The sequence below is a fragment of the Drosophila tropicalis genome, unplaced genomic scaffold (genome assembly GCF_018151085.1).
Source record: "Drosophila tropicalis isolate 14030-0801.00 unplaced genomic scaffold, ASM1815108v1 contig_158, whole genome shotgun sequence".
Taxonomy (NCBI): Eukaryota; Metazoa; Arthropoda; class Insecta; order Diptera; family Drosophilidae; genus Drosophila; species Drosophila tropicalis.
In genome coordinates, this window is record NW_027172602.1 from 7,745,820 (window position 1) to 7,773,188 (window position 27,369).

Here is a 27,369-nt window from a genome sequence, read left to right on the forward strand (position 1 = left end):
AATTCAAAGTAATTTGAGAATTCTCTGTGTTTTTTTGTTTTTATAATTGTTCCAAAACCTTGTTGATCATTCAATTTATTAATTATTCATTGATTTAGTGTTTTTTTTCACCCTAAAGAAAGTAACAAAATGTTGGCTAAGTGCTTTTAGTCTTTGTAGAAGGATTTAGCAACATATTGCAGACTCCATTATAAGGATATTCGATGAATAAAGTGAAGAATATAGCCAGAAGATAAATTATTAACGAATGGGCCGCAATTAAAAGGATCTGTAAGTGAGCGAGAGAGAGAGAGAGAGGTCGGGTGAGAGGGAAAATCAATGAAATTTCAATTATGATTAATTACCAATGTAATATTATCCGGCTCCAGGGTTTGACTCTGCAGATAAAAACAACTTATGATTACAGTGGGATTAAGCAAATAGATGGCATATGTCACTCGGCTGGTTTTCTGCACCCAATCGGTTCTGAACAAGCTGTGAACCCATTGCCAGGAATTGGCCAAATCCTCTTTGGAATTGCTCAACATAATCTCACCAGCAATTGCGGCTATTACCAATCGTAGGACGAAAATAGCCATATAAATGACGCCTACCGATGGCAAATCTCCGTATTGGAAACGCGCTACAAGGACTAGACAAACGCCGGCTAAAGCCAACTTTTGCCAGAGTTGACCGAAGGCATAGTGGAAGGGTGACATGGGCAGATTTTTGGCATGCCAATAGCCATAGAGAACGCCCACCGAGTAGGTGTAGAAGCGTACCATGGGGCTGACATAGAACACATCGCCGGTTACATAGAAGCTCTCAAAATGGGGCTTAGCCTGCCGCAATAGCCACAGGGAGTAGAGTACATTTCCCACCACTAGCATGCCCACGGTGGAGCGTATCAATTTGGGATGTCGTGTGTGGATGAAGAGTAAAGTCAGAGCCACCAAATAGATTTGCATATCACATGCCAGCGACCAGGTCCAGTTGCAGCACATGTCCTTGTGCCAAAACAGATTCTGTATGAAAAGGACGTTGCGCCACCAAAATTTGGAGCATAGCTCATCCACTGGCTCAACAAGATGATAGATCGAGACTTGTCGCAAATATGAAAAGATCATGGCGGATGTCAGCAGGACAACAAATTCTAAAGGAACCAAACGTAGATAACGATGCAAAACTTGACGCAAATAGCGTACAATATTCCCACTTAGATGATCTTCGGCTATACTTTGTTGCTTCTTTGCATTGCTCAGGAAATTCGACACAGTTAGAAAGCCACTAAGAAAAATGAATATGGCATCAATCTGTTGGGATAATGACTCTTTCAATAACTCACCTAATGACAAAGAATATTTCCATCACAAAGGGCCAGTAACTGTTTCTTATTAACATGCTGGCCACCTTTTCCATCATCATGTAGGAGGAGTCGGCGGCGAAAAATTTATACCAAACTACATGGAAAGCCAGCAGAAGAAAGGCACAAGTGACACGAATACCATTGATGGCACTGTTCTCCTTCTCCGGTTGGGGATCCTTGAAGAGACGTTGCCAATTCGATTTAACGTTAAAGCATCCTAGGAAACGGTATTTTGCACCGAAACTCGTGGAACCCAATAACGACAAAAGGACATTGAGAGCCAAACACAATAGAAAGAGCTTCCAAAGGACACTTTGAAAGAAACTCGGACTTAATTCTGGTTTCTTGGTGTACACCAGTTTGGGTTTCATTTGCCAACGCTGCCAGATTTCGCCATGGGCAAAGGAATTGTTAAGCAGCTTCTCCACTTCCTCAATTTGGCAAGTTTTGGGCAAACAGAGACCTATATGCAACATGGGTATATCTATCATGTCGGTCTTCAGTTGCCATGGAGAATTCGCCTCTATATAGGCCATCTGATAGTTAAACTCAAATGGGGCAGTCTCTCTTAAGAGTTCGGGTTGCTGATCCGTGAAATCCTTGAGAATGGGCTCATTCACAGCTCGACAAGTGGCCGCATTGCCCAGAAAATGACTCTGACCCAACATGAAATTTGACAGATCTCCAGGTGAGGCATCAAGAGCTTTAACAATATCCCAAATGACAAAAATAATGAAACCAAACGGAGTCCATAACACTCTAACTCACCCTTTAGGGCCCATGATTGTTGTTGGTCAGCAGCCTTAATAAGTTCCATTAGCTGCTCCTCACATGGCGTCAATGGTACGGTTAGATTGGTCCTGTCTTTAGGAATCTCAGCCATTAGTTCGCCCATTAGGGAACAGGAACAGGAACAGAAACCCAATGTCGCCAATAGGAACAAAATCTGTTGGAAATTCATCTTCATCTTCTGTGCGATCACTTTGAGGTGTGTGACAAAACTGTTTCAACAACAGTTTAACTACACAAAGTGAAATCTTTAAGTTCTAGTTGATCTCCCCCCAAACAAAAAAAAAAAAAAACATCTTAAATAATTGTTACTAAGTATAAATACTCATACACTAAAATGGACTAACCACATCGACATTGGCAATGGGTTTCACAGATTCATTCATAAACATAATTTATAATGCATACGATGATCATGCCTGTGATCAAGATCTATCAATCAATTGGATCATAATAGTTTCTTTAAGTTTCCTAAAAATTCATTTAGCTGAATAAATTCTTATAGTTATAGTGTATACATACTTCGTCTTGGCTTTATTGCTGTGATGAGAATCAGTCTCATTACTTTTACTACCAAGCTTAATCCGTGCCAAATGTGATTTAACAACTTTTCGCGTTTCCCAAATTAACCAATAAATGAAAACTATATGCATGTAAGTCTTTACTGAACTTTGGATTCCTTTGAGCGTTAATTAAATCTATTGCAAATGATTTAAGTATGAAAAGGTCAAAATGTTCAGACAACATATTGTGCATATTTGGAATTTTACAAACTGTGGTGTCTCTATTTCCTTCTGTGGGGCAAGACAACGAGTTAGTGGTGTGGTGGATCTAACTAATCATTTTGATGGAGGAAATCGCCAATTGAGGTGGGGCAATCAAAAAACTTCTTTCCATTGATTTGTCCCGTCACTGGATCAAGAATTCTCTTCTCTTTTCTTCTGCCTTTTCTTTTGTTACATTTTGGCGACTTTGATATACCATTCCATACTCTGGGTGCATGGCATTCAAAACCTAGAAAAACTCATAAAGTTACAGGTTAACAAAAGTTCTTTTTGTCAATTCTACTTATTTACCTTCTTTTTTGACAAATTTCTAACCGATTTTGAAAACTTATTTCTTACGTTCAAGGCATTTGGTTATATCAAACAGTTGGCAATTAAAAAATAATTCATTTTCACCAAGTATTTGAAAAAAGTAACAATGTCTTATGCTACAACGATAAAGACCTAAAACCATCTGCCTAAAAGTATGCAACACATATCGCTTCCCTATCTAGTATGAGGGAAAAACTCACGAGATGATTATACATTTTTTGCTTTATCTTGGACAAATATGTTAATAAAGGCATAAAAATATGACTTTAACAAACTAAAAAGGACATTAAGTTAAGTATTTTGTGTGTTTTCATCTATAACCAAACCTAAATGAGTCCTTTGGCCACATTTCCACCCCTTAATTAGTTGCTCTTTTTTTTTTGCTTGATTTTCTTGTCTTCATTCACTGAATTTGGCACTTTATTATTACTTTTTTTTAATTGGAATTTGTTTATTAATCAAAAATTGTACAATCGTATAAGTATTTATTGTATTATATATTAAAAAATTAATATTAGTTATTAAGTTTAGTTAGTTTATCCATTTAACTTGGTATCTATACAACAAGAGTTAAGATTATTACATACATAAAAAAAAAAAATAATAATACAAACATAAAGTTAAGTAAAACGATGGACAAAAAAAAATAGTATTGCATTACTTCAGAAATAATCGGAAGGATGTGGTGGATAGGATTGAATTTTGAGGGTTTCACGGCATCCATTTGAAAGAAATATCCATTCCGTTTGGCCTTTCATTTTTATTTGCTGCTTGTCAAATGAAATTAAAGCCGGGCCCAAGAGCAAAAACAAAGAAAAAAAAAGAAAAACAAAGTGAGGGGGGAGAAACAAAAGAAGACCAAGACGAGAAGACGAAGAATCACTTGCGATTACGCAACTCAATAATAGTGGCTCCTGAGCCACGACGCAAATGTTGATGATGTGGAAGATGTTGCTGCTGCTGGGAATGCTGTAAATGATGCTGTACATGCGGATGATGATGATGATGTTGTTGTTGTTGTTGATGATGATGATGATTATGATGATGGACTACTGGCTCATCTGCATAGATAAGCCGTTTGGAGTCCACTTCACTGCTCCGCCGCACAATGCTGGCCGTATCCTTGTTCAGTTCTACAGCTGGTGCTGATGAACGCGAATCAAGCGAATACTTTGGCTGCAATGGATATTTGGTGGGTGGACCAGGAGCAGGCGATCTGCCGTACTGTTGATGATGTTGATCCTCCTCATGGCCATGCAAGACGCGATACAGATCCGGTGCCTGTTGATGCAAGCCCCTCAAATATAATTGCTTTTTGCTTTCTGTTTCATGCGGATGATGATAGGTCAGCGATAGATCATCCTGTTCATCATCGTTGCCAGCTATTTTGGTCAAATCCTTTTGACTGCGACTAATCAGATTGACAATCGATGGACTCTTCAGGCCGCTCTTCAATGAGTTATCCTTGCCGCTGGAAAATAGATGCGGCTGAGACTTGTAGGCCGATGATTGGGCCAGACCCGGTGCTGGGTCAGGTCTACTACTACCACCACTGATCTGATAGCCATTACTTGGATAATTGTTCCGTGTTAGCTTCTCAATATAAATGGGACTAGGATCATTGCCGCCATTCATGCCATGGACATTGAAGCTTTTGCTACGATTCAAGACCTTGGCATAAGTGCGTGCTGGTTTGGCCGGACCCGTTGGTACAGATGGCACAACCCCCGATCCGATTGAGCGTGGTCCTGTCTGTATTGAGACTGGACCTGAAGCCGAACCCGGATTACCTGACGCTTGGACATAGTTGGTGGAGTTCATCCCATTCATTACTCTATTCGTTGGTGGTGGTGGTGCAAGCGGTTGCTTACGCTGTTCGTGCAACTTACGTGGCAAGGTCTGAGCTGAGCGATAGTCCTGATGCAGGTTGAGATTGGGCGTGGAGCCACTGAAACGTTGGCCATGCTTCTGATAGCGTCCAAGCGTATGACTGCTGGTCACGGGAGGCGGTGGCGGTGGCGCTGGTCCTCGCGATGTCTCGTAAAAGTCATCGTCACGTTGCTCTCCATGCTCCCGGTTCTGATCGTAGCGTTGACGGGGACGACGCTCGTAGATATTCTCTTTGCCGTACAATGAACTAGAATACGGATCTTCGCCCAGATAATAACGTTGACGTGGACTCAATTGCAATTGGGGATCAGCTGATTCGGCTCTCTTGAAGTTTAGACGACCCGAACTCTGAGATTCTGGCTTAAGTGGTTGACGCTCAACTCTATCCAGCCGCTCCCTCTCCCCGCGACGGCGCTGATTGTCACTTGTCGAGTCTTCGGAGTCATTGCTACTGTGGTGTCGAGTTCCACCACCACCACCGATATGACCATCAATGACATTATATTGCTGATATGTGGTCATTCCGTTGCCGTCGACTCCAAACGGATTGCCTCCTGTACCCGGACTAGGCGATTGTTCGCGGGATTTATTCGAAGCTGATTTCATGCGAAATTTCCTCTCGGCACTGGCTGAACGTATTTTGCTGACCAGTTTGCGCAATGAGTTGCCAATCACCTGACCCATGCGACTGGGCTTACTGCCACTCAGGGCGGATAGATTTGAGGTGGAGGCGGATGTGGTACCGTTCCCAGGTCGTAGAGTACCTGTGCTGGAGACTGGCGGATAGCTTGAGGTTGGAGCAAATCGAGTTCGCTGCTGCTGCTTGCGGCTAAGCGTCATGGTTGAGCTGGGTGGCATTTCCCTCGAGGAAGATGGCTCTGGCGGAGGTCGTGTCATCGGATAATCCACCTGTGGCGAAGATGAACGACTGCGGCTACGTGGTGGTGGCGAGTAGTCAGGCGGTGGCTCCAATTGACTTACTGAGGAAGTGGGCACCAGGCCACTTGCACTCCTCGAAGGGGCATGAGCGTGGATAAGATTGGAGCTTTGCTCGCCCAATTTCTTTTCAATGGCACGTCGACGCTGTGGAACTGTAGGTCTGTTATTGCTGCCATTACCTGAGTACTCCATGGCAGCGGGAGTAGCAGCAGATGGCGGAGGTGGCGGGGGTGACGGCTCGTAGCTCTTACCTCTAAGGCCATTCAATGGATTACTCCCGACCCCATTGATTGAGGGCTGTCCATTACCATTCATGTGAGTGTTGTTGCTATTGACGATATTCTGACGATAGGCCGATCTCTTGTACGAAGCTTCTTCACTTTGATTTGAGCGCAGTTGGTTCGGTCCAGGACCGGGTCCCGGTATGGCCTCTAGATCATCGAGAGCATCGCGTGAACCACGCATTGATCGTGCCAGAAACTGTGAGGAGAGACTCTGACGTTTCTGCTGCAGAATATCCTCACGACTGACATAACTGTCCTTGGCCAGGACTTCGTGATTGTTGTTCACCGATCCGCCACCAGGTTTTATGGAACCAGAACTACCCGGGCCACCACTTGGCTTAGTGTTCTTGTTGCTGTTCTTGAGACCATTGCGACGGACTGTCTCCTGGAGGTCCTCACGAAAGGCTTGTGACGAGAAGTGATTGGCTGTCGATGCCCCGATCTCCTTACGGTCCGACCAATTTGATATACCCTGGAAATACTTGGAACGACCCGCTGGTGCTCCGGCTCCCGCTGCTCCCCCTGAGGATGGAGCTTTGCGCTCCAATGTGGCAGCTGTGGCCAGGGGGGTAACTCTTTCACGCTCACGATCTCTCTCCCTTTCGGCACTACGTGGCAAGGTCTGAGGATGATGATGATGATGATGATGATGTGGTTGCTGTTGACTGGCTGACACATAATTGGGTTGACTTTGCGATTTGATGGTCACATTGAAATAACTCTTCTTTGTTGGCTCCACATCGGCTTCGGCGTCGACATCGTCACGGGAATCATTTGATGCAGTGGACTCACTACCGAAATGGGATTCTAACCATTTCATAGTCTCACCCTTGCGTGTCTCTTCCTCGCGATCAAAGTCCAGGGGTCTCTTGGTTAGGGCATCTTTTCGATCGGCCAGCAGGGCCACCTCTAAAAATGGGAAAAGAAAACGGGTTAGATCAAAAAGGAGTGTGCGTGTGTGTGTGTGTGGACTAACCCTTCTGCTGCTGCTGTTGAGAGCGCCGCAGTTTGCGCATCCGTGCCGACAGACTATCCCAATCACCGGGCCGCTCCAGATCGCCACCGTCCTTATCCATTTGCGTTGTCTCGGCAGCGTAACGCATTTCGGTGGATACCAGCTTGCCGTTGGCTACCACATCCACATGCTGCTCGTCACGCTGTTTGAAATAACGTTGATTCGATGCCGTTGTTGTCACCTGTTCGCCCAACAAAGCATTCGCTTTCTCCGCTTCCTCCTCTGGCAGTTCGTCGTCAACAATAAGCTCGTGTTCGGTTGTCTGTTTGCTTTCGGTTACCAATGTCCCATCCTCTTGGGCCAGACAACGTTTCTGTGTGTCCTCCGAATCGATGGTTTTTCTCGACTTACTTCGATTGGCTATCACCTTTGGGCACAGTGGTACCAAAGCCCGTTGGCTCTCCGGTGAACAGAGTGCGGCCTCAAGATCTTCAACACCGTCGCGTACAGCGTTCACGTAGGTCTGCAATAGAAGAAGTTGGATTTGGTAATTGTACTCTGACTTCCCTAAAGAAGATGATGATGGATGTGTTTTGCAAAGGTGGTGAAGGGGGTGGGGACTCTTGCATCACAGAGTTTGATGCAATGACTGCACATGGTTTGCTATCCCGTTTCTACTCCCTTTTACTCTCCTAGCACTATTCGTATTCAGAGCAAGACCAGTAACTACACATTCACACCCATACACACGCGTGTGTGTGTGTATGAATTCAAAATTCCAGTTACTTGAAGGGGAACGTCATTGAGTTAACGGTACCAGAATGCAAAAAGGAAAAAAACGAAAAGCTAAAGAAGAATAGACATCTCAAGGTCGCATTGCAGTTGCGCAGGCATAAGCATGCCTGGCTGACCACTCGACAACGAACGACTCATCTTCTCCTGAAGATTTTGAGCTGCAAACAAAACAAAACAAAACAAAACACGTCCACAATTTACGTCTACGTCTACGTCGACTTCGGCATCGCTGTCAACATTGCCGACGCGTAGTCATCATCATCTTAGTCGCTGCTGCTGCTGTTGTCGACCTTGTTTAACGGTATCGCGCGTAGAAAGTGTTTTTTTTTTTTGTTTTTGTTGTTGCTGCTTGAAACTTGAATGCCGAGAGCAACAACAATAACAATGTTGATAACCCCCATCCCATGCCATTCCATCTCATCTATTCCCCCCGCATTTTTTTTGTTTTTGTTGGCTCTCCTCTAGGCAATTGGCAAAAGATCCAATCTGATCGATGGACATGAATTCGTTAACGATATTTACATATGTATGTGTGTGTATGTGATGCTTTTTATTGCCGATTTCTGTTTTCTGTCTTTAGTCTCTGCTGATTAATCACTGAATCCAACGGCAACGGCGGGCCATAATCGAGTTGGCGCCATTTGAAGATCAATGATTAATATTGTGATGACGCTGACGATGACGCAGAGTTGAAGGTTTTTATAATGAGTTGACAATGAGCGAGAGAGAAGGGAGAGAAGAGAATTGACATTGGTCAAAATATTGTTTGGATTGCCATCTCAATTATGGGGAGCAGTCATCGATTTACCAATACGTATAACGTATACGCAGTGTGTGACTGCTAGATAATCAATATTTGGCAAAAACTTTACAAAAATCCATAATGTTTACCCCAATGAACCGTTTTATTCTACGCCATCATCTAAAAATTTATAATTTTTCAACGTTTTTCGCAAAGTTTTTTACGGATCACTGTTAAAACGTATACGCAGGGTGTGACAGCTAGATAATACATATGTACATACATACATATGTAACTGTTTGGTGAAAGGGTGAATATTATAAGAAACTTTAACGTAAACCACGATAAACCGATTTATCCTGCAGCATCATTGGTTTCTATAACTTTGCATCTTTAAACGTATACGCAGTGTGTGACAGCTAGACAACAACTATTTAGGCGAAAAATAGAAAAAGTAGTTATTAGAAGCTGTGCTAAACCGATTGATCATATAATTCTATATTTTTCCACGGTTTCCCCAACACTTTCTAAGGATCAAGTTTCTGTATGGCAGACAAGAACTGGAAGATATACGGAGAAAAAGGGAGAAAGAGTAATGAAACAACATCTAGAAGAGAACAAAAAGAAAGGCCAAAACTTTACAAACTCAATAAAAGTTTTATAGTTTTGTAATTAGCCAAAGCAACCGGCCAACTGATTTATTAACTAAACTAAAACGTATACGTTATTATGTAGCTGAATGCTCTATAATTGGAATTCTATTTTCGCCATGACCTTTGAAAGGGTACCAAAATGTTGATCAAAGAGAAAAGCAAAGAGAAAAATAAAAATCAAATCAACATTTTGATGTCATGTTTTGATTTATCTGCTCGCATGATTCGCTTATTGCCCCCTTGCCTTGGTAGCAAACTAAATACACATACACACTCACTCACATATACATATGTCTACTTATATGAAATACCAAAGTGAAGTATGTGTGTAGGTACTTTTCGTGTAGGTACTTCTCCACTGGCCTGGCCAACAGCCAACATGGCCAACGGCCATCGCTTGGTAAATCGCATTCAAGTATTCAAATGTTGCCTACTGTTAGCTTGACTGCTTGGCATGCCAAGTGGCCAAAAACAGAAAAACCAAAATAAAAAGAAACCATAATAAAATCGCAGACAAAAAGAGAAATGAGCGAATGTTGCGAATGTCCAACAGCAACAACAGCAGCGGGTGGTTAGGTGGTGGTGCTGGTGCTGATGGTGGTGGTGGTTAGGATCGCATCGTTTTCGATCGAGTGGTCGGTTAGTGGTTAAGGGGTTTTTCTGGTGTACCAGTTTGCCTTGGTAGCTCTCTAGCCAGATCTTGATCGATTATGATTATAATTATAATTTGGTAAAAGGGAACGCCAACGCCATCAGAAACATCAGATGAGATGCATTGTGATGAGATGACGAATGGAGTGGCCATCTCTGAGGGTATGGAGATCGGTTTTTTCTGTTTTGTGGGGCGGTAGACAGCTCATACAACCAACGCCCCGTTGCGAGTCCAGATCTTGTTGGTGGTTTGGTTTTTAGTTATTTTCAATTTTTTCGCTTCCTTCTTTCATGTTGGTTTCCGTTGCGTGGAGCCAACATTGGAGGCCCAGTTAGACTCCAAGTAACTGATTGGCATTTGCTGATTAGACTTAAGCATGTGGCTTTATTTTAACCATGTGGGCACCTCAGCCCATACTTCTCTATCTCTATCTCTACCTGTACCTAGACAACGACGACAAAGACTCTAAACAAGTTTCCCACTCACACACACACACACACACACAAATACACTTACATATGCAGTAGGCAAAAGCGAGAAGTACCAAAAATTTAAATTCGAATTCCAAACACTTTTTTTTTTTGTTTTTGTTGTCTTCTGGTCGTTCTCTTGTCTTTCTACAAGTAAGAAATAGAAAAACCAAAAAAAAAAAAAAACTTCTTCGAATGTGGCATAGACAAAATTAATGTGCCCCTTAACCTAACCTTACTTCACCTCATCTTAACTTGGTTCACCTCACTTTATATTTTACCTCCCCCCGGTAGGTAAGCACTTCTTTCTTTATGAATGTGTGTGTGTGTGTGTGTTTAAGCTAGGTTCATGGACCTGCCTCAGACACGCCTAGAATCCAAAACCAAGGAGCAAGTCAAGCGGCAGCAGGCAGCAGGCAGCAACAGGCAGCAAAATCCAAACCCAAGCAGCAGTTGGCTATTGATTAAACTGGGCTCAGAACAGGTCTTTGGGGGCCAGCAGCTGCCTATATACAACAACCACAAAGACAGACAGAGTGGGTACATTAACTGGGAGAGTGCCCTCTCTCTCTCCCTGTCTCTCTCTCTATCTCACTCTTCCTGTATGTGTGGGTAATATGTGTATGTATGCCTTGTTAACCCTACAGGAATTAAAAATTTGCCCATAACTTTTAATTAAGTTTCTTTTTCTATAATCTTAAATGATCTCCAAAACAAAAGAACAAAATATAATAAACTATATAGATATATATGTATATATTTACACTCACTTGCTTGGAATCACGACGATATAAAGTTGAAGAAATTTGAATAATTTTTTCAAAAATTTCGAGGACCGTTTACACTGAATACCGAAAAAGTGTGCGAACGACAGAGAACGAAACTAAATCACAGCTTAAAACGCGAAATCGAATTAACACACGAACAAAAAACCAACAAAAAAACGGAACGAACGAACGAGCCAAGTTAAGAAACACACAGAAAAGCAGCCAATAAATCAAGGCTTTTCCTATCCATAATCATATCGTAAGTATATATATATATATATATGTATTGTATATACGATAACCGTGATTCGATTACGATTGGTTTTATTTTTTTTTTTTTTTGCTTTTTGCCAATGCGATTATGCGATAACAACAACAATAATAATAACAACAGCAACAACAACAACAACAAGAGACAGAACAGCTACAACAACAGCTACAACAGCAGCAATAGTTATAACAACAACAACAACAATAAGAAGTAGCAGCAGCAGCAGCGGCGGCAAACGAAACGGTAACGCGTATGCAAAAAAAACCGAAAACCGAAAAAAAAGAAGGAAAATATTAAAAACAACAACAACGGCAACAGCAGCAGCAACAGCAGCAACCGAACAAAATAACAAAACCGAAAAACAACAACAACAACAATACGCAAAGTCTGTGAGAAACGAGTTGAGTTTGTAGTTGTCTTCTCGGCGCTCGCTCAGCGGCGACTGATCTTGGCTTCAGCTTGGGATGGATGCAGCCAGAGCCAGAGTCAGAGCTCCAATAACTTTCGAATGAGCTTAAAAAGACAAAGTAACAACAACAACAACAACAGTAGTGGTGGTTGTGCGTCCAGTGGCGGCGGGTTAGCTGCTGCTGTTGTTGCTGTTGCTGCTTTTCACGCCGAATTGATTTTCAGTTATTTATAACAATTTATTTCTCGCTAACAAAACTCCTTTCTCATATTACATATTACTTTGGTTAAAAAGATGGCCCTGGTTGTGCCCCCCCACCATTAGCCCCGCCCCACTAGCTCATAAAGCATTTATTTTATATTAGCATGAACCGGCCCTGTGTTTGGTTGGTGTCTCTCTTGCAACCGGTCCGGCTTGGTCTTAAGTCTTTCTTGTATTGTGTGGTGGGCGCTCTTCTGCTTTTGTTTAGAGGATAGTCAAGAGCGAGAGGAGAAAGATAGAGCGAGCGAGAGAGAGAGAGAAGAGCCTAAGCCAAGTGTTAAGAATTACTTTTGGAGAGATAGGGATATACATACATACAAACATATGTATGTGTGTGTGTGTAAGCAAGGGCGCCATCAGGATTTTATCAAGTGGAGAGGAGAAGAAGCTGCTTAACTGCATTAAATATGCACTCATATGCATATGGTGGGGTGGGGATACTTGTTTATCCTCCAACATTTCAGCTGAGGCAACTTTAAAGATGTCAATGGAATACGAATTTGAAAGAAAATGTTCTTACCTCATCGGTAAAGTCACCCAAATGCTTGACGTCCTCCGTTTCGTGATAGTCCTTGATTTCCTCATGCGAAATGACACGTTTATCATCCACCTGACGCACTAGGCCATCAACAGGTCGTGGTACCATGCGCTTAACCAATTTACCCAAACCACCAGCAGCAGGACCACCAGCAGGACCAACAGGACCACTTGGCGGGCCAAAGGTCTCTTGCAATTGGGCCAACTCTTGCTCATTAACGGCGCCAGCCTCTAAAGCCGCAACATCAATAAGCTGAGCATTCCCATTCAAATCATCGGGCAGACCTAAATCACGTTTCTAAGAAAAACAAAACAAAACCATTAGAATTTGAGTGAAAGCGAAGAAGATTTCGTATAATTATTTACTTCTGTTGTCTCCGTCTCCTGTTTATCAGTGTCCTCGGTTGTATTTGTCGACACTATGGGACCCGAATCCTCAATGACCTTGCCATCTTGTAGCTTCACTTGTCGTTTCACTCGTGTCTCAATCTGTCTGGTTGTTGTAAGCTCTGTTTTTCGTTTCGTGATCCATTCCTCTGTAAAGAAAAGACGAAACAAATTTAAACATGACTTAAAAGCTCATTTGAAAGCACACATCACTTTTAAGCCTCGCCTAAAAGTTGACTATGAAAAAAAAATGAAATAGTTTTTGGAACTCTTTAACAATGACTCGAATTCAAATTGAAAGCGTTTCGAATCGAATTGAAAAGGATATATATATATATGTATATATAAGTGAGTTTAAAGATTCCTTTTCTCTTATTTTACCGTTAAGTTATTTGAACTTTTCTCACTTGGCCAGAGATAAGATCTCTTGGGCAAACAACTCATTTGCATGCAGTTTCAGTACAGAAATGGAAAAAGAAAAAGAAGCAGGAAAAAGATATAAGAAACGAAGCGCTTCAGCGATCGCCCAATTACGTAACTAAAGTCCAACTTGGTCTTAGTCTCTCTCCTAATCTAACTGTATGCAGTTGTTGTGTGTGTGTGTTTGTATGTTTGTTGGGCAACCTGCAAGCACACGGACATCCGACAACTGGCTAAGCGTTTTGCAGAGATTTTCTTTTTGCAGCAGCTCTAACTGAATGAAAAACGAACCAGACCAGACTTCACTCTAGTCTCTGAGATACATACATAGATACAGCCATGGAGTCTGACTCTAAGTCTGGGTGCTTTAACTCCGACTGCACTGAAATCGCTGGACCATTAAAGGTCGCTTACATAATCTATCTGCATTAGCAGTTTGCGATACGAGAGACGCCGTCGCCATCGTCGTCATCGTCTGGCATCCGACGCCACTTTGCTCTACCTACAAATATTGAGACTGCAATTGCTGCTGCAGCAGTAGCAACAATCGTCCATTGGGCAGTTTGCAATTGAACTGAACTACTACTGGCTACAGTATTACCTCAAGTTAATCAACAAAATGTGACTACAAGGAAGAAAATGAGAAATGAAATATAATGAATCCGTTGTGCAATTTATGTAGATCCCCTTCGAAATCTAATGGAATCTAACCATATGTGGATTAAGTGCCATGTGGACTGAGGGAGAACCTCCAAAAGAAACTTTTGTGGCAACTTTTTCTGACTATAAGTACTTAACAAAGAAGGAATCTCTCCAGATTTACAACCATGTGAATGACGTTTTGTTATTCAGTGTATCGATCAAAGGACATACCTTTAAAATGTCCTAAACCCTTAAACCCTTCTTGACTAAAACAAATCCTTTCAAACATTGCCATTAAAAGTTTTCTTGAAGAAAGGAAGGGAACTTCCATCTACAAGTTGCTGCACTGTAGACCTAAAGAAAGGTCTCACAGGTCTCTACTCCCCCTCCCCGCCATTGTTTTATGGATACATGCGAGTAGTATTGGCCTGGCCAACAGACTGACAGACTGTTTATCATTTGTGCAATATTTATGTACATATATCCGCATTGCTGCAATGCCAATTGTCCAGATCAGTCAAGCACTTCATAAATAACAACAATAATAGCGGCAATAATAATTAAATAAACAAACAACAAAGATCGAGAAATGGGAAATGGAAATCAAGATGGAGAGGATCAATGCAGATCGCTTGCAATTTTTGCATTCTCGTTATACACAGTTACACTCTAGCCGAAAAGTATTCCCCACATTTCACACATTGTGAAAGAATCTCTATCTATATGAAAGAAAATCTGAACCCAGGTAGGTAGGTAGGTTTCGAAAAGTGCATTTAGTTTAGCATTCTTAGCAGCTACTAAGCTATTGTAAGTAAATATTTCAAGATATATGTATTTACAGAAAGAAATCAATCAATCTGCTCTCTTATCAATTTCCAAACGATTTCCAATCAAATCAAAATGAAGTCAAAAAATTACAATACTTTTAGATTGAAGGCATTAAAAGGACTTTCGAAAATCGGTTAAAAGAGATCCTTATCCGGCACTAATTCTTAGCAAGGACTTGAATATTTGTTTTAAATATTTAGAATTTTATAAAATAAAAGTAAAGTTTTAAAGGGTATAGAGAAGAGATCGTCTTAACTTGGCCCTAAGATCTTGTGTGTGTGTGTGTTTGTTGTTGTTGTTTTAAACTCGGTTTGGTTTTCATTTTCATTTTTCATTGTTCGCTTCGATCGATTGCACATTGGCCTGGTCTGAGGTGACTTGACTTGACTTGCTTCGGGACTGGCTTGTCTTGTTGTTGTCTTGGCCCTGCTTAGATGATGTTAATGGTAATTTATGTACGAGCCACGCCCACCACCATCAGCATTGCCACTTGAATGTTCGATTTACTCAATCGATATGCAAAGAGATTGCATTACATCACACACACACACACACTCAGACACAAACAAGCTAATTGTGGCATCAATTATGGCCATGTTAACAGATTCTGTCAACTTTGCATTGCACTTGTTGCCGACATTTTCACGAAGGGTGAGCGCGAGGGGCGTCCAAAAAGGATAGAAAAGTTGTGGGGCAAAAACAGAAAATGGAAAAATAAAAAAACACTTTTGCAAATCTCTTGTCTCGTTGTCTCGAGGCTCTGGAAGTTGATTTTTAATGATTTGCTAACGTGGGAAATTTTTGAGCTTGAAACATTTTCTCAGCTCCCTCCACCCATCATCATATTTTTCGTGTTTTGTTATTTTTTTTTTTGTTTTCTCTCCCTCTATGCATTTGCATTTTGTTTGCCTCTCTCTCTCCCATCCCCCTCCCCCCTTGCTGCTTTTGTTTTTGAATGAATGCCTTGTAGCTGCTTGTTATTTCTAATTTTTTGTTATTTTTTACACTTATTTCTTTTGTAAGTACATTTTTGTAGCTGCAGCATTTGGGGAGCAGCTTTATGCCATGTTAATCACATAATTAAATCAAAAACTTTCTATGATTTCCTACTCCAAGTGCCGGGAAAGTCTACTACTTATGTATACCTATGCAAGGAATTTTCATATGATGAATTGTTAAAGAAAAGAAATAAATTTTCAAAAGTAATTTGCAAGTAATTCATATTCATAACATATAACTCCCAACCCATTCCCATTCCACATCATATCCATACAATTCGATTCACTTTCCCCCAATTTCAGGAAGAATCCTCACATTCCATCATGAGTGACAAATCTATTGATGATTGAGCATATTGAATAATGCAATTATGCAACCATTTAATGATCATTCTATGAGCAATCGAACGTGGCAGCAATGACGTGTTCTCGAGATGCTAGTATCTGGAAAGAGATCTCAAAACCTGTTCCATTGTTGTCACTACACGTGAGAAATGAAATGAAACAAATGCAATGTGCTGTTGCTTAGTAAAATTGAAATTCAATAACACGAAATACTCGTTAATTTTCTATCAAGGCCTCAACTGGAAACAGAGAACTCTGAATGGTAATAGCGAGCTCTTTTAACGAGTAGCACTCGTTGCAATACTTGACAAGAATGATTCTTAAACGTGCAGCGAGTAGCTCTCGTTACAACTCGTTGCATCGTTAGCAAGGAACTCGGGGAACACTCTAAGCAACGAGTAGCAATTAACGAGAGCTTTTATTTCTACTAGTTAGCGCAATCTAAGCTATGTAGATAGTTAGATAAAAGTAGTTAACTCGAATATCTAGATATTCCATTCTAACGAATTCGAGTTAACTACTTTTGTTATCTTTGGTAACTATTGTTGGTAGAATTGAATCAATTTTCTGTCAGTGTATGGCTCTATGATTTCATAGTTGCAATCTTTGTACATATCTATCTAATTGTCGGCAAACTAATAGCCAAAGACAGGTTCTCTGTCTATAGTTTTACACTTTGACTATATCATTAGCCCCTAAAAGTTCTATAGATTATTAATAGCTTATGCAAATAATTATATAACCGACAATTAAAAAAGCAACATTTAATAAAGTAATGGAAAATAAAAAAGGAAATTTAAGATACAAACTAAATTCTGTCTTACTTAACGATATTCTAGTTTTTCTAGAAACTGATCGAGGAATCAAGAGTCAAGAAGAATCAGAGAATCCCGATAGGATTAGAAAACAAGGATATACCCATGTTTGTCCTTTGATTACTTCTGACTGAATCTTTTTAGGATTAGGAGGAGGAGGGCATCACTTGATAAGGGATCACTCACCTTCTTTGGTAATAGCTTCTGTATCGCAATTGGTTGACGTTGCCTCGTTGCTCTCCTCATCATCTTTGGGCTCGAATTCGACCTGCGAAGTATCAATGTCGTAGAAATTAACGCGGGTCACGTGACGCACATAGTCAGTGGTGGTGGTGGTGGTGGCGGTGGCGGAGGTGGCGGTATTGATATTGTTATTATTAGTATTATTATTATTATTATTATTATTATAGTTGGCGGGTGGCAGTGGCAGAGATTGTGTATAGATGCGAAAGATGCGCGGAGATGGAGCAGCAGCAAAGGATGTTGCATGAATGCGAGGTGGCTTGGGGACAGCGTTCGCTGTGGTTGTCGTTGCACCAGCTGGTGGTGGTGCTGGTCCTGTGGCAGATGCTCGTGGCGGCAGTGCTGTTTGATAGCTATGACTATGACTAGGTCGTCCGGATTGGGTATGGTTAAATTGTTGTCGTTGTCGTTGGTATTGCAATTGTTGTTGTCGTAGATAACTGGCCGGAATGGCCGTATCACCCGTGGAAGCCGAAGAGGACACATTACTGATGGAGGAGGAGGAAGAGCAGCCATGTTCTTGTTGTGAATTGGTGGTTGAATCTAATGCTAAATCTGTTTGTGGTGCTGGTTGGTGGTGTTGCTGTTGTTGTTGGATGTGACTGCTGATGCTGCTGCGGCTGCTGCATGTGCATGGCGACAGTAGGAGGATCACCACCATTCGATCATCTGGCTATCGGCGGCGTCGACTACATCTGCCTCTGTTTCTGCCTCTGCCTCTGCCCCACGCCCAGTTTCAGCTCCTTTGGCTTCAGTCTAATAAGGTGATTTGATTTTTTTGCACTTTCACTGCAACGAATCGGATAATGCATTTCCAAGCGACACGCGATCTACCAAACGATCTCGTACTCAACTACACCGAGGGGCATTCCCTTGGATATGGTAAAAAAAAACCCAAAAAATTATTTCAAGCGCGCGTTTATTATCAAGTGATGTTTGGGAAACCGTTTGCTGAGACAAAACTACAAAATAGATCCATCAACTGTGGCAAGAGGAAGAACCAAAACCCCTTGAAGCGTACGAAAAAAGTAACAGTTTCTCCTTCTCCAGCCAAAAAGAAACCCTCTCGACTCGACTAGCCCAGTTCTTTATTCAATTGAGTGAACGAGTGGTAGTAACCCCATTAAATGTGGAAATTGGCCCATAAATGTATGACGATTCTCTAGAATTATGCCCTAAGCCCCTCCCCACTTGGCCATTACTTTATATGGATTACACAATTCGGTCAGAAGACAAAACAAAACAAAAGCAAAAAGGCAAATGCACTTCTCGAGACGAGACGAGACAAGAAAACAAACGCTAAAAGGGCAACGTGCATAGTTCAAGGCATACCTCATTATCATCATCATCATCATCGTCATCTTGGCTCAGTGAAATGGAAAACAAACTGAAAACTGCCGCCAAGTCAAAATGCGGCCAAAGGTCAGCAGTTTTGGGCAAACCACCGACCAAACCAGCAAGCAAACAAACAAAAAAAAAAAAAAACCAAAAAGTCATAATAAGGTTTCCCTATTTTTCTTTCTTTTCTTCTATTTCTTCTGTTTGCCTGTTTGGCCTGTGACCAAAAAGAAAACTAACATACATTCAACAACAGCCTCAAAAATGGGTGTTAAGTTTTTCTCTTTCTTGTTTGGGGAAAGTGAAATAACTTAAATAAAATCCTAACAAATGAAAAACCCTTCAAATATCTTACACATAGGCGGTAATTCGCCCCTTGAAGTAGGCAATATGCAATAGGATATTCAGTATTTTTTAACAAATTAATAACTTTAAGTATGTTTGCTTTGAAGATTGTTATTTCTACGCACAGTACAATCCAAAAGTTCTTTGACTGCTTCAAATCACACATTTCTGGGCTGCTTATTGCCTACTTTAAGGGGCGAAATTTTCCCCATTTTACAGTCCTAGATCCTTCTATGGTCTTATGTATGCATTTCCTGTACAAATCTAACCCAAAGAAAGAAAGAAATTGATTTGTTTGGAAATCGAAGCATTTATCTACCTCTCTGATCAATGTCGAGTTCATATATATTTCGATGAAAATATATATCTTCTGCTTCGAAAAGGAATAAACAGAATCTATACTTAATTGAAGTAACTAAATCAATTTTTTGAATTACAGATGGATTCAGTTGTAAGTTCTCTCTATCTCTCTCTCTCTGTCTCTCTTTCTTTGTGTCTCTCTTTCTCTCTACTATACAGTCTCATCCATATGACTATATACTCAATGTTACCGGAACACCAAATAGATGGATCTCCACACTAATTTGTGGTTGTTGTTTGTTTGAAAAACGATTCTTGAATTGATAATGTTTTAAATTGTTGTTGTTGTTGTTGTTGTAATTGTATAATAAATTTTTCAAACTGTCGCCATTGTTTGTGTTATTGTTGTTGCTATTTGCCGGTTTGTTTTTGCCGGCTGTGGTTGATCGATTTGGTTGTTCAATTTGTACGCTAAACTCGGATTCAGACTGAAACTCACAGACTTGGTCACTGACAATTGGAAATGACGTCAGCGACGATGTATTGAGTGACCATTGGACATAATCATTAATTGTGTGTGAGTTGCTGTTGTTGTTGTAGTTGCAGCAATTTGGCCATTTTTGTAATTGTTTCCGGTTTAATTATTTAAACATGGCTAAAATGGCTAATGATCGTTTGATATGATGGTCATCATCATAATCGGCCAAATGGAAATGCTATGAGACATATCTATGTATTGATCCAAGTCAATGAAGAAGAAGAAGAAGAAGCAGTAGCAGCAGCAGGAGGAGTACGAGGAGGAGGATTATACTACTTACTACCAATTATGGCATATATGCAAACAAATATTCCATAAAATGAATTATGAATTATGGTGAAAGGCAACAAGAGAGAGAGACATTTGTGAGGTGGTTAACTCTGCCGACTGGGAGGGGAGTGGGGTGGGTAGACTGTCATGAGTCATCCACCCTATTGAACAAAATCTTATTCTCAATCAAATTGGCAAACTTTGACAATTCCCAGAAAGCAAAAAACCAAAATAAACAACATCCAATAGCAACTCCAAAAAAAAAAAAAAAAAACAATTGCATTGCCTTTTACTTGACCCAAAAGTAGCAACAACAGCAACCAGAAGGCGTTTAAATTTAACGACGGGGGCCGTGCCCACAAGTCACGCACTTGGTCAACGACGACGACGACGACGACGGCGACTACGAGACATATACGTATCTATATAATCCCCTCCTGATTCATGACAACCGCCCTCTCACCCAACCACGTTTCTCTCTCTCTCTCCCGACTCTGCACCTTACCCTTTAAGCCAACTCGCAACACGTTAACTCGACGAGATGTTGATGGTGGTTGTTGTTGTTGCTGTTGTTGTTGGAGCTAATTCACGCCTTTTGGCCATACAAAGACATTGAATTGTTGCTACGACCAAAAAAAAAAAAAAAAAAACTTTAGTTTTTCTTTCAATTTGTGGAAAAACTATTTTTGCTCGTTCATAAAGGGGGGAAAAGGGGCAAGCAGTAAGAGGGTAAAATCAATATACAACCAGAATTTTAAATAGCCCAACTCGGCTATGTCTGTTGGCCACTTTAAGTTGGGCCTAACTCGATTAATTAGCAGGAATATATTGCATGGTTCAAGCAATACTGAATAGTTAGTTCCATTGGGTATAATGGAAAGGTTTGTGGTTTGACAAAGTAGTTTTTCGAATAGTTCTGCCATGTGAGGGAACTTAACTTTGCCAAAAGTTGCTGGATACATACATATACATACATATGTAGGGCGAAAACTCAAGCCTAATTTAGAATGGGAAAAGGCTCCAAGCTGAGTAAAGTAAAGTTGTTTGGCTCTTAATTCGTTTTGGGCTAAAAAAAATGCAACCCCTCATTGATGTTCCATAACCCAATCTAATAATTATCCTCATGAGAACAGATTTGAAAGAAAGAAATCAATTACATCTTACAGTGCGGGCCACAAATCTATGGCAGTTTGGTTTTCGAAGTGATTTTTAACCGAAAACGTGGACATCTCAAAAACACAACAGAAAATCTCTAAAATTTAGTTATCTAAAAGTAAATTAAAGTAAAGTCTTATGTTAATATTCTTTAATATCCGCTAGTTTCCTCTGATCCTAAAGACAGCTTTTTTAGTGACATGGGAAATCTTTTACACTTTAGAGTCACTTTCTATTCCATTTGAATTTCCCAACTTTAACTTTCTTTCGCATAGGAAGAAGCAATCAACAAAGAGGAAGTTGATCGACAAATCAATTAACTTCTTCTGCTACCAGAATGTGTAACAACAAGTTTTTATTTGTGAGATCAACGATAAGAAGAGAACGTCAAGTGATTTGTACAGATGAGAAATAAACTAAAGAAAACAAACAACAACAAAAAATTAATAAATTTGGGTCATCAAAGTTTATTACAAACTAATCAATTGGATATTAGAATTTGGACAAATATTTCTTGAAATAATTAAAATTTTTAAAAACTCTTTTAATTGGCCATGAAAGGTTTTTAGGCCTAATATGGCAATGGAGGAAAATTCGACTTTTTGGAATGAAAATTTATTGGTTTCAGTGGTGCAATGCAATAGGGTAAATGTCTTCCCTAAGGATTCGACACTTGGTCAATGAATGGCTAGAGTTCTTTAGGCAAGTTTGCTGATTGTAGACTAGTTAACTGGTTTGTCATCTCCTCTTTATTGTTATATAGAAATATTGTTATTGTTAAATTAGGCCAAACCAAAAGAAAGTTCTCTACAACCTTTGAGCTTCTCTCCTTAAGGATCTGTCATGTTTCGCGTGAAGCCTTAAGTCCAATGAACTCCTTAACTCCTGACATTATGAATTTGGTCATATTTTTTGACTTATTTGAAGAATTTTTAGCCCACAAGGGTCAATTTCTGAGTTGGTTATGGTTAGCCCAAAGATAACTTTTTTGTTGCCATTATAACAATAAGTGCAACAACAACAACAACAACAAAAAGGCATTAGCAGCAATATGAAGCTAAACAACAAAATAAACAACTCAAAAAAGCAAAACTCTTTTTTTTTTTTTGCCACACATACAGCAACAACAACAATAACAGCCAGTGCCTTTGTAGTGGGTGCTGCCACCTAACCCCCCACTCCTCCTACCCACCCACCAACACCACCAGCACCACTTGCCTTCAGTGCACCGGCTGGCAGCGTGTCCACTTTGTATGTGCAGTCTATGATTTGTTATATGAATGTATTTTTTTTTTTTTCTCATGGCTTTTGGATTTGGATTTTTTTTTTTTTTTTTCTTTTTCTTTTATTTTGCTATTGGTGGGAAAATATTTAATTCGGCTGAGGAGGAGGAGAAGAAGAAGAAGTAGCAGCAAAAGTCCACTGAGAGAAATACCATTTTGATGATGATCCTTCATTTTTTGTTTACATTTTTCTTTTAAGTAAGTAAAAATCGAATAAAAATAGATGAAACCTTGATAAATAATGAAACCTTATCTTAGTTTTATAAGACCCATGTTGAAATAGCCTTGAGATCATTTGTTCTCCCACTCGCAGTCATTGCTAATGACTCTAAAACTGTACTGTCATACCAGACCACAATTTAAAGGCTGAAACTAGTTGCGAATTATAACTCACTAAGCTATGAAAAACTAGGAACAGCTTGCCAAATTATAGTTTATTGTTTTCTTGCAACATTAAGCACCTAACTAACGAGATAGTAAGAAGGTTTAAGAAAGATTCTCCATGGATGATTCTCACTTGACTTCTTGAGATGCATTCCCAGTGACTAATCTCTGAGAGTTGAATTCCCCCCATCCCCAAAACAAAAAGGCAGATCCTTACTAAGGTTTTTGAATCGTATTGAAGCAGATTTTCTTTGCCAAAATCATCGTTTTATCTCAGTTCCCATTATTCAAGAAGAACTAATAAAGGACTACATCTATACACAGTGCAGGCCACATCTCTAGAGATTGCAGCTATCATTCTACTGCAACAAAGAGGTTTTATAGTGAATACGAAAAGGATAACATTTGAAAATTTATACACAAAAAGGATTGACGTTCTCAGCACTTTAGCATGAATATTTTCAAGCAATTTGCACTTTATTTTTTCTCTCTGTGTATTTTTCAGGTCAAAAAGGAGTTTGAGTGATGTGATGTATGTATGTATTTTAAGGTTGTGGCGGGGGGTAATTGATATTTTCAAATTTTGATTCAAAGTCCTATGTATGTTGGCAATTTAAAATATTATTATTACGTCATACAAAATAGCATACTTTCAAACCAACAACAACAACAACAACAACAACAAGCAAATGTCAAGACAACAACAAAACGTTAAGCTAATGATTAATTTTTTTGCACGTACAAAAGACACTTGAAGCTAGAGCAAATGTTGCACATGCAACAACAAAAACAGACCTACATCACACACACACACACATACACCGACTGCAAATGTATAGGTGTCTCTGCTGTGTGTGCGCTCGTTCTCGTTGTCACACAATTTAGACAATCAACATTTGCAAACAACAAAATGCAATAGTTTAAATAATATTTAATTAAGCGCCACCGCAACAGCAAAAAACTAAGCACACACTAAAAAAAAAAAAAATAAATTCAACTGGAGAAGAAGAAGTAAGTAAGTCGAGGGGGTTGGGGTTGGGAAAAACAGGAAGGCAACAACTACAACAACGAAAAAACAATTGAAGCGAACTACCGACGATCGCGACTCGGGCTCAAGCGGCGTGGTCGATGGCGCGACGACGACTGACTGCGACGTTTGGCGGTATTCCAAGCTGAAGCTTCAAGCTGCTGGCTGGCTTTGGCTGACGCCGCTGCACCGTTAGATTGTTACACCTGAAGTTTATTTTTTTCGGTACCCCCCACCCCACCCTCATCAATTCACCGCCAGCAGCAGCAGCACTAAACACTCCCCCCTCTTCACCATTTGTTATACATTGTACATTGTTGTACGTACATGTTCGTTCACGTAGTAGTTGAGTGTTGAATGAATGGTTATGGGTTGATGATGTGCATGGGGGGGGGATTGGAGACATACATATGAGGATGATAAGGGGCTGAGTACATGTGTGTGTATGCAAGTACTTACCAGTTCGTTTTGCTCATCTTTGGCACCAGGTTTTGATTTGGATTTGATTGTTGCTTTGCTTAAAGCCATGACGGGCCTCTCCTCCTGGGCCTCTTGCAAGGCTGTGCCTCTCTTTTCTTGTTATTAATTTTCGTTTTTAATGTGTTATTGGTTTTGTTTTTATTTTTGTTATTATTGTTGCTGCAAAAATTTCAGAAATTATTTTCACAATTTGTTCACATTGATCCTAGGTCACTTATAGAAATCTGTTGCCTACTTTTTGGCTGGGCACGGCAAAAGCTTACACAGATGGCGACAACGAGCTTTTTAACGGCCTTTTCATTTTAGATATGCAATTTACGATCACTTTTCACAAAGTTATGGAATTTTCAAGTTTATTGAGTTTTAAATGGAAACGGACTCTTAAAATGCACAACTAATTAAGAAAAACCAAAAGCTGTTAGTTAATGGTTAAGTTGTTATTAAAAATGTAATGATTATGATTTTATTAAAAACTTTTTTTTGACATTACTATATAACGGTTTAAAGTAGTTCTTAGTCGCATATTCTCTACACAGATATCAAAGATGATCTTCAGAGTTTAAGAAGAAAAAGGACATCAAAAGTTTGCCACATTCTATAACTGAATTGGAGTTTAAAAAGGGAAAACAAACAGTATCTATAATATTTTAGATGAAATCTATTGTAAATATTGCAAAGTCATCTAGCAGACTAAATTATAAAAACTATTTCACTATGATATGAAGTTTAAATTGGTTATAAACTTTCTTGAGATTTAATGACAAGGATTAATATGGCTTAAACAACTTTTATTTCAATGATCTAAGCCATGACAAGTTTCAGAACTGGATGATCTAGAATTTCGTATATACTATATAGGAAATTATTGCAACTGTGTGTTGAGTGTTGAATAATTATAATGTTGGATGTCATTTGTTAAGTTAAGAATCTTTCGATCTCTCTCTCGCTCTCTCTCTTTCTCTCTCTCTGAACTGGATCTATTAAGATACTAATTACTCTTTGGCTTTGATTCTTTTTTTGTTTTTTTTTTTTTGCTTTTTTGAAACACTTTTTTGAAGCACTTTGCTTGATGGTTAGTTGCTCGATACCGTACTAACTGCCCACTCGAAAATATTTTCACAATACACATTTGGTCAAAATGAGTTTACGTTACGTTTTTGGTTACATTTCAAAAACCTGATGGCCAAGCATTGATGTGTTTTTATTTGATTTTCAATTTTTGGTTTCTCTCTTCAAAAATTTTGTTGTGTTTTTTGTTTTTGTTTTTATTTTTTTTGAATGAAGTATATAAACGATGGACGCCTTCGGTGATTTGAGTTTTTAAAAAGCCGCCCCCGGTTTTTTTTTTCGTGATGTGAAATCTGAAGCCAAAATCAGAATCAAGCAAAATTGTCATATAAAAAAAAAAAAAAAAATGTACAAAATGTTACTCGATTCTTAAAGATCAATAAAAAATAATCAAATCGGAGGATTTGTGATGTGTGTGTGTGATCTAAGCAAACATCACAACAACGTCAAGGCGATCCATGTATGTATATTTGGATTGCGATTTACATATGTATATATCAAATATTGATGGCTGTTTGAGAAATGACGAAATGAGCCAGTTATTTGCGCGACTTTACTTAGTTTTTTTTTTTATTTATTTTGCTTTTTTTTCTTATTTTTGTTGTACAACCCACACAATGGCCATACATATTTCTATGCATATATATCCATATATTATAGAATTGTGATCTTTCTGCTTTGCATAAGTATATGTGAGTGGGGCATACATATGAGATCAAACTTTTAGTCTGTAACTAGTTTTAAAGTTTAGTTAATTGACATTAGCCTAGTTCGAAATTATAGTTCATTTGGTATTGAGCCATTTCGATGATATCCTTATCCTTTCTGGTTTACACACAAAACGCCAAAAACACCTTGCAGAGTATTTTCCATCTGAAAACTGAAGATCGGCCCATTGGCAAGGTCATCAACACTTGATCACTCAAACACACACACACACACACACACAAAAAACAAAAACAACAAAAAAAAAAAAAAAATAAATAACCGATCGAACTTCAATCAGTAAGCGTTAACGTTAAGTCAATCCGTCAAATAATGGGCAGCTGGTCAAACAGATGTTGCCAATATCTCAAATGGAACTTATGAACGTGAACACAAATTGGCTAAAACACGCGGCAAATGATCAGGAATTGTGAAAATTATTGATTACAAATGATCACTTTATGGAATTTGATCCTCGCAGATGATGACGATCCTTAAGGCATGTGTTAAGTTATTTATTGATCAATGATTTGGGTTTTGTTGTTGTTGCTGTTTTTTTTTTTTTTTTAGTTAGTTAGCCGTTTTAAGTCTGTGTGTGTGTGTGTGTGTGTGTGTGCAGGGCGTGTTTTGAGTAATTTCTCCACTTGATTCATATTCACAAGATCGATTCGCACACACACACACACGCACACACATGCAGGCAAACACATGAATACACACCGATACGATCAACGAGTAGAAGGAAGAAAGAAGAAGAGCAAGGAGAGAAACAGAAGAAGGCAACAGGAGGCAGCAAGCCAACGTTATTTTTTTTTTTTCGATTTTTTCTTTTATTTTGTTTTTGTATTATTCGTTGTTCGATCGTCGCGATCAAGCCCAAGCTTAAATGGTTTGTTGTCGTCCGTCTGTGCCAGATTCACAACTGATCTACCTGCTGGCTGT

At 39.6% G+C, this 27,369-nt stretch overlaps 2 protein-coding genes across 3 annotated transcripts; both read right to left on the reverse strand.

Annotated features, from left to right (window-relative positions):
* Positions 1-29: 29 nt before the first annotated feature.
* LOC137586885 (nose resistant to fluoxetine protein 6) lies at positions 30-2,335 on the reverse strand. The gene is made up of 4 exons (XM_068303070.1): positions 2,114-2,335; positions 1,325-2,048; positions 345-1,266; positions 30-268 (listed from the first exon to the last, which is right to left on the reverse strand). Exons 1-4 carry the CDS (start codon positions 2,310-2,312, stop codon positions 137-139), a joined length of 1,977 nt encoding a protein of 658 aa, XP_068159171.1. The 5' UTR covers positions 2,313-2,335; the 3' UTR covers positions 30-136.
* A 1,325-nt stretch (positions 2,336-3,660) lies between these two features.
* Positions 3,661-27,345, reverse strand: chas (chascon). 2 transcript variants are annotated; one of them, XM_068302561.1, is made up of 7 exons: positions 27,148-27,345; positions 24,634-24,813; positions 17,478-17,559; positions 13,223-13,392; positions 12,840-13,154; positions 7,321-7,822; positions 3,661-7,253 (listed from the first exon to the last, which is right to left on the reverse strand). In XM_068302561.1, the coding sequence occupies exons 2-7, from the start codon at positions 24,700-24,702 to the stop codon at positions 4,111-4,113; spliced, it is 4,281 nt and encodes a 1,426-aa protein (XP_068158662.1). In that variant the 5' UTR covers positions 24,703-24,813; positions 27,148-27,345; the 3' UTR covers positions 3,661-4,110. The 2 variants fall into 2 exon arrangements, with proteins under 2 accessions (XP_068158662.1, XP_068158661.1); XM_068302560.1 differs by lacking the exons at positions 24,634-24,813; positions 27,148-27,345 and having other exon boundaries at positions 17,478-18,780.
* Between the last annotated feature and the right edge of the window lie 24 nt (positions 27,346-27,369).

Bases quoted from the DNA above. Each gene is read 5' to 3' on its own strand.
- LOC137586885 (XM_068303070.1), bottom strand. From the start codon at position 2,312: ATGAAGATGAATTTCCAACAGATTTTGTTCCTATTGGCGACATTGGGT. The intron at 2,049-2,113 runs GTGAGTTAGAGT...ATATTGTTAAAG, and splicing joins ACAATCATGGGCCCTAAAGG to CTCTTGATGCCTCACCTGGA. The intron at 269-344 runs GTAATTAATCAT...GCTCACTTACAG, and splicing joins AGCCGGATAATATTACATTG to ATCCTTTTAATTGCGGCCCA.
- chas (XM_068302560.1), bottom strand. From the start codon at position 18,195: ATGGTGGTGATCCTCCTACTGTCGCCATGCACATGCAGCAGCCGCAGC. The intron at 13,393-17,477 runs GTGAGTGATCCC...TTTTCTTTACAG, and splicing joins AGAAGCTATTACCAAAGAAG to AGGAATGGATCACGAAACGA. The intron at 7,823-12,839 runs GTAAGAACATTT...CTTCTATTGCAG, and splicing joins TGGGTGACTTTACCGATGAG to ACCTACGTGAACGCTGTACG.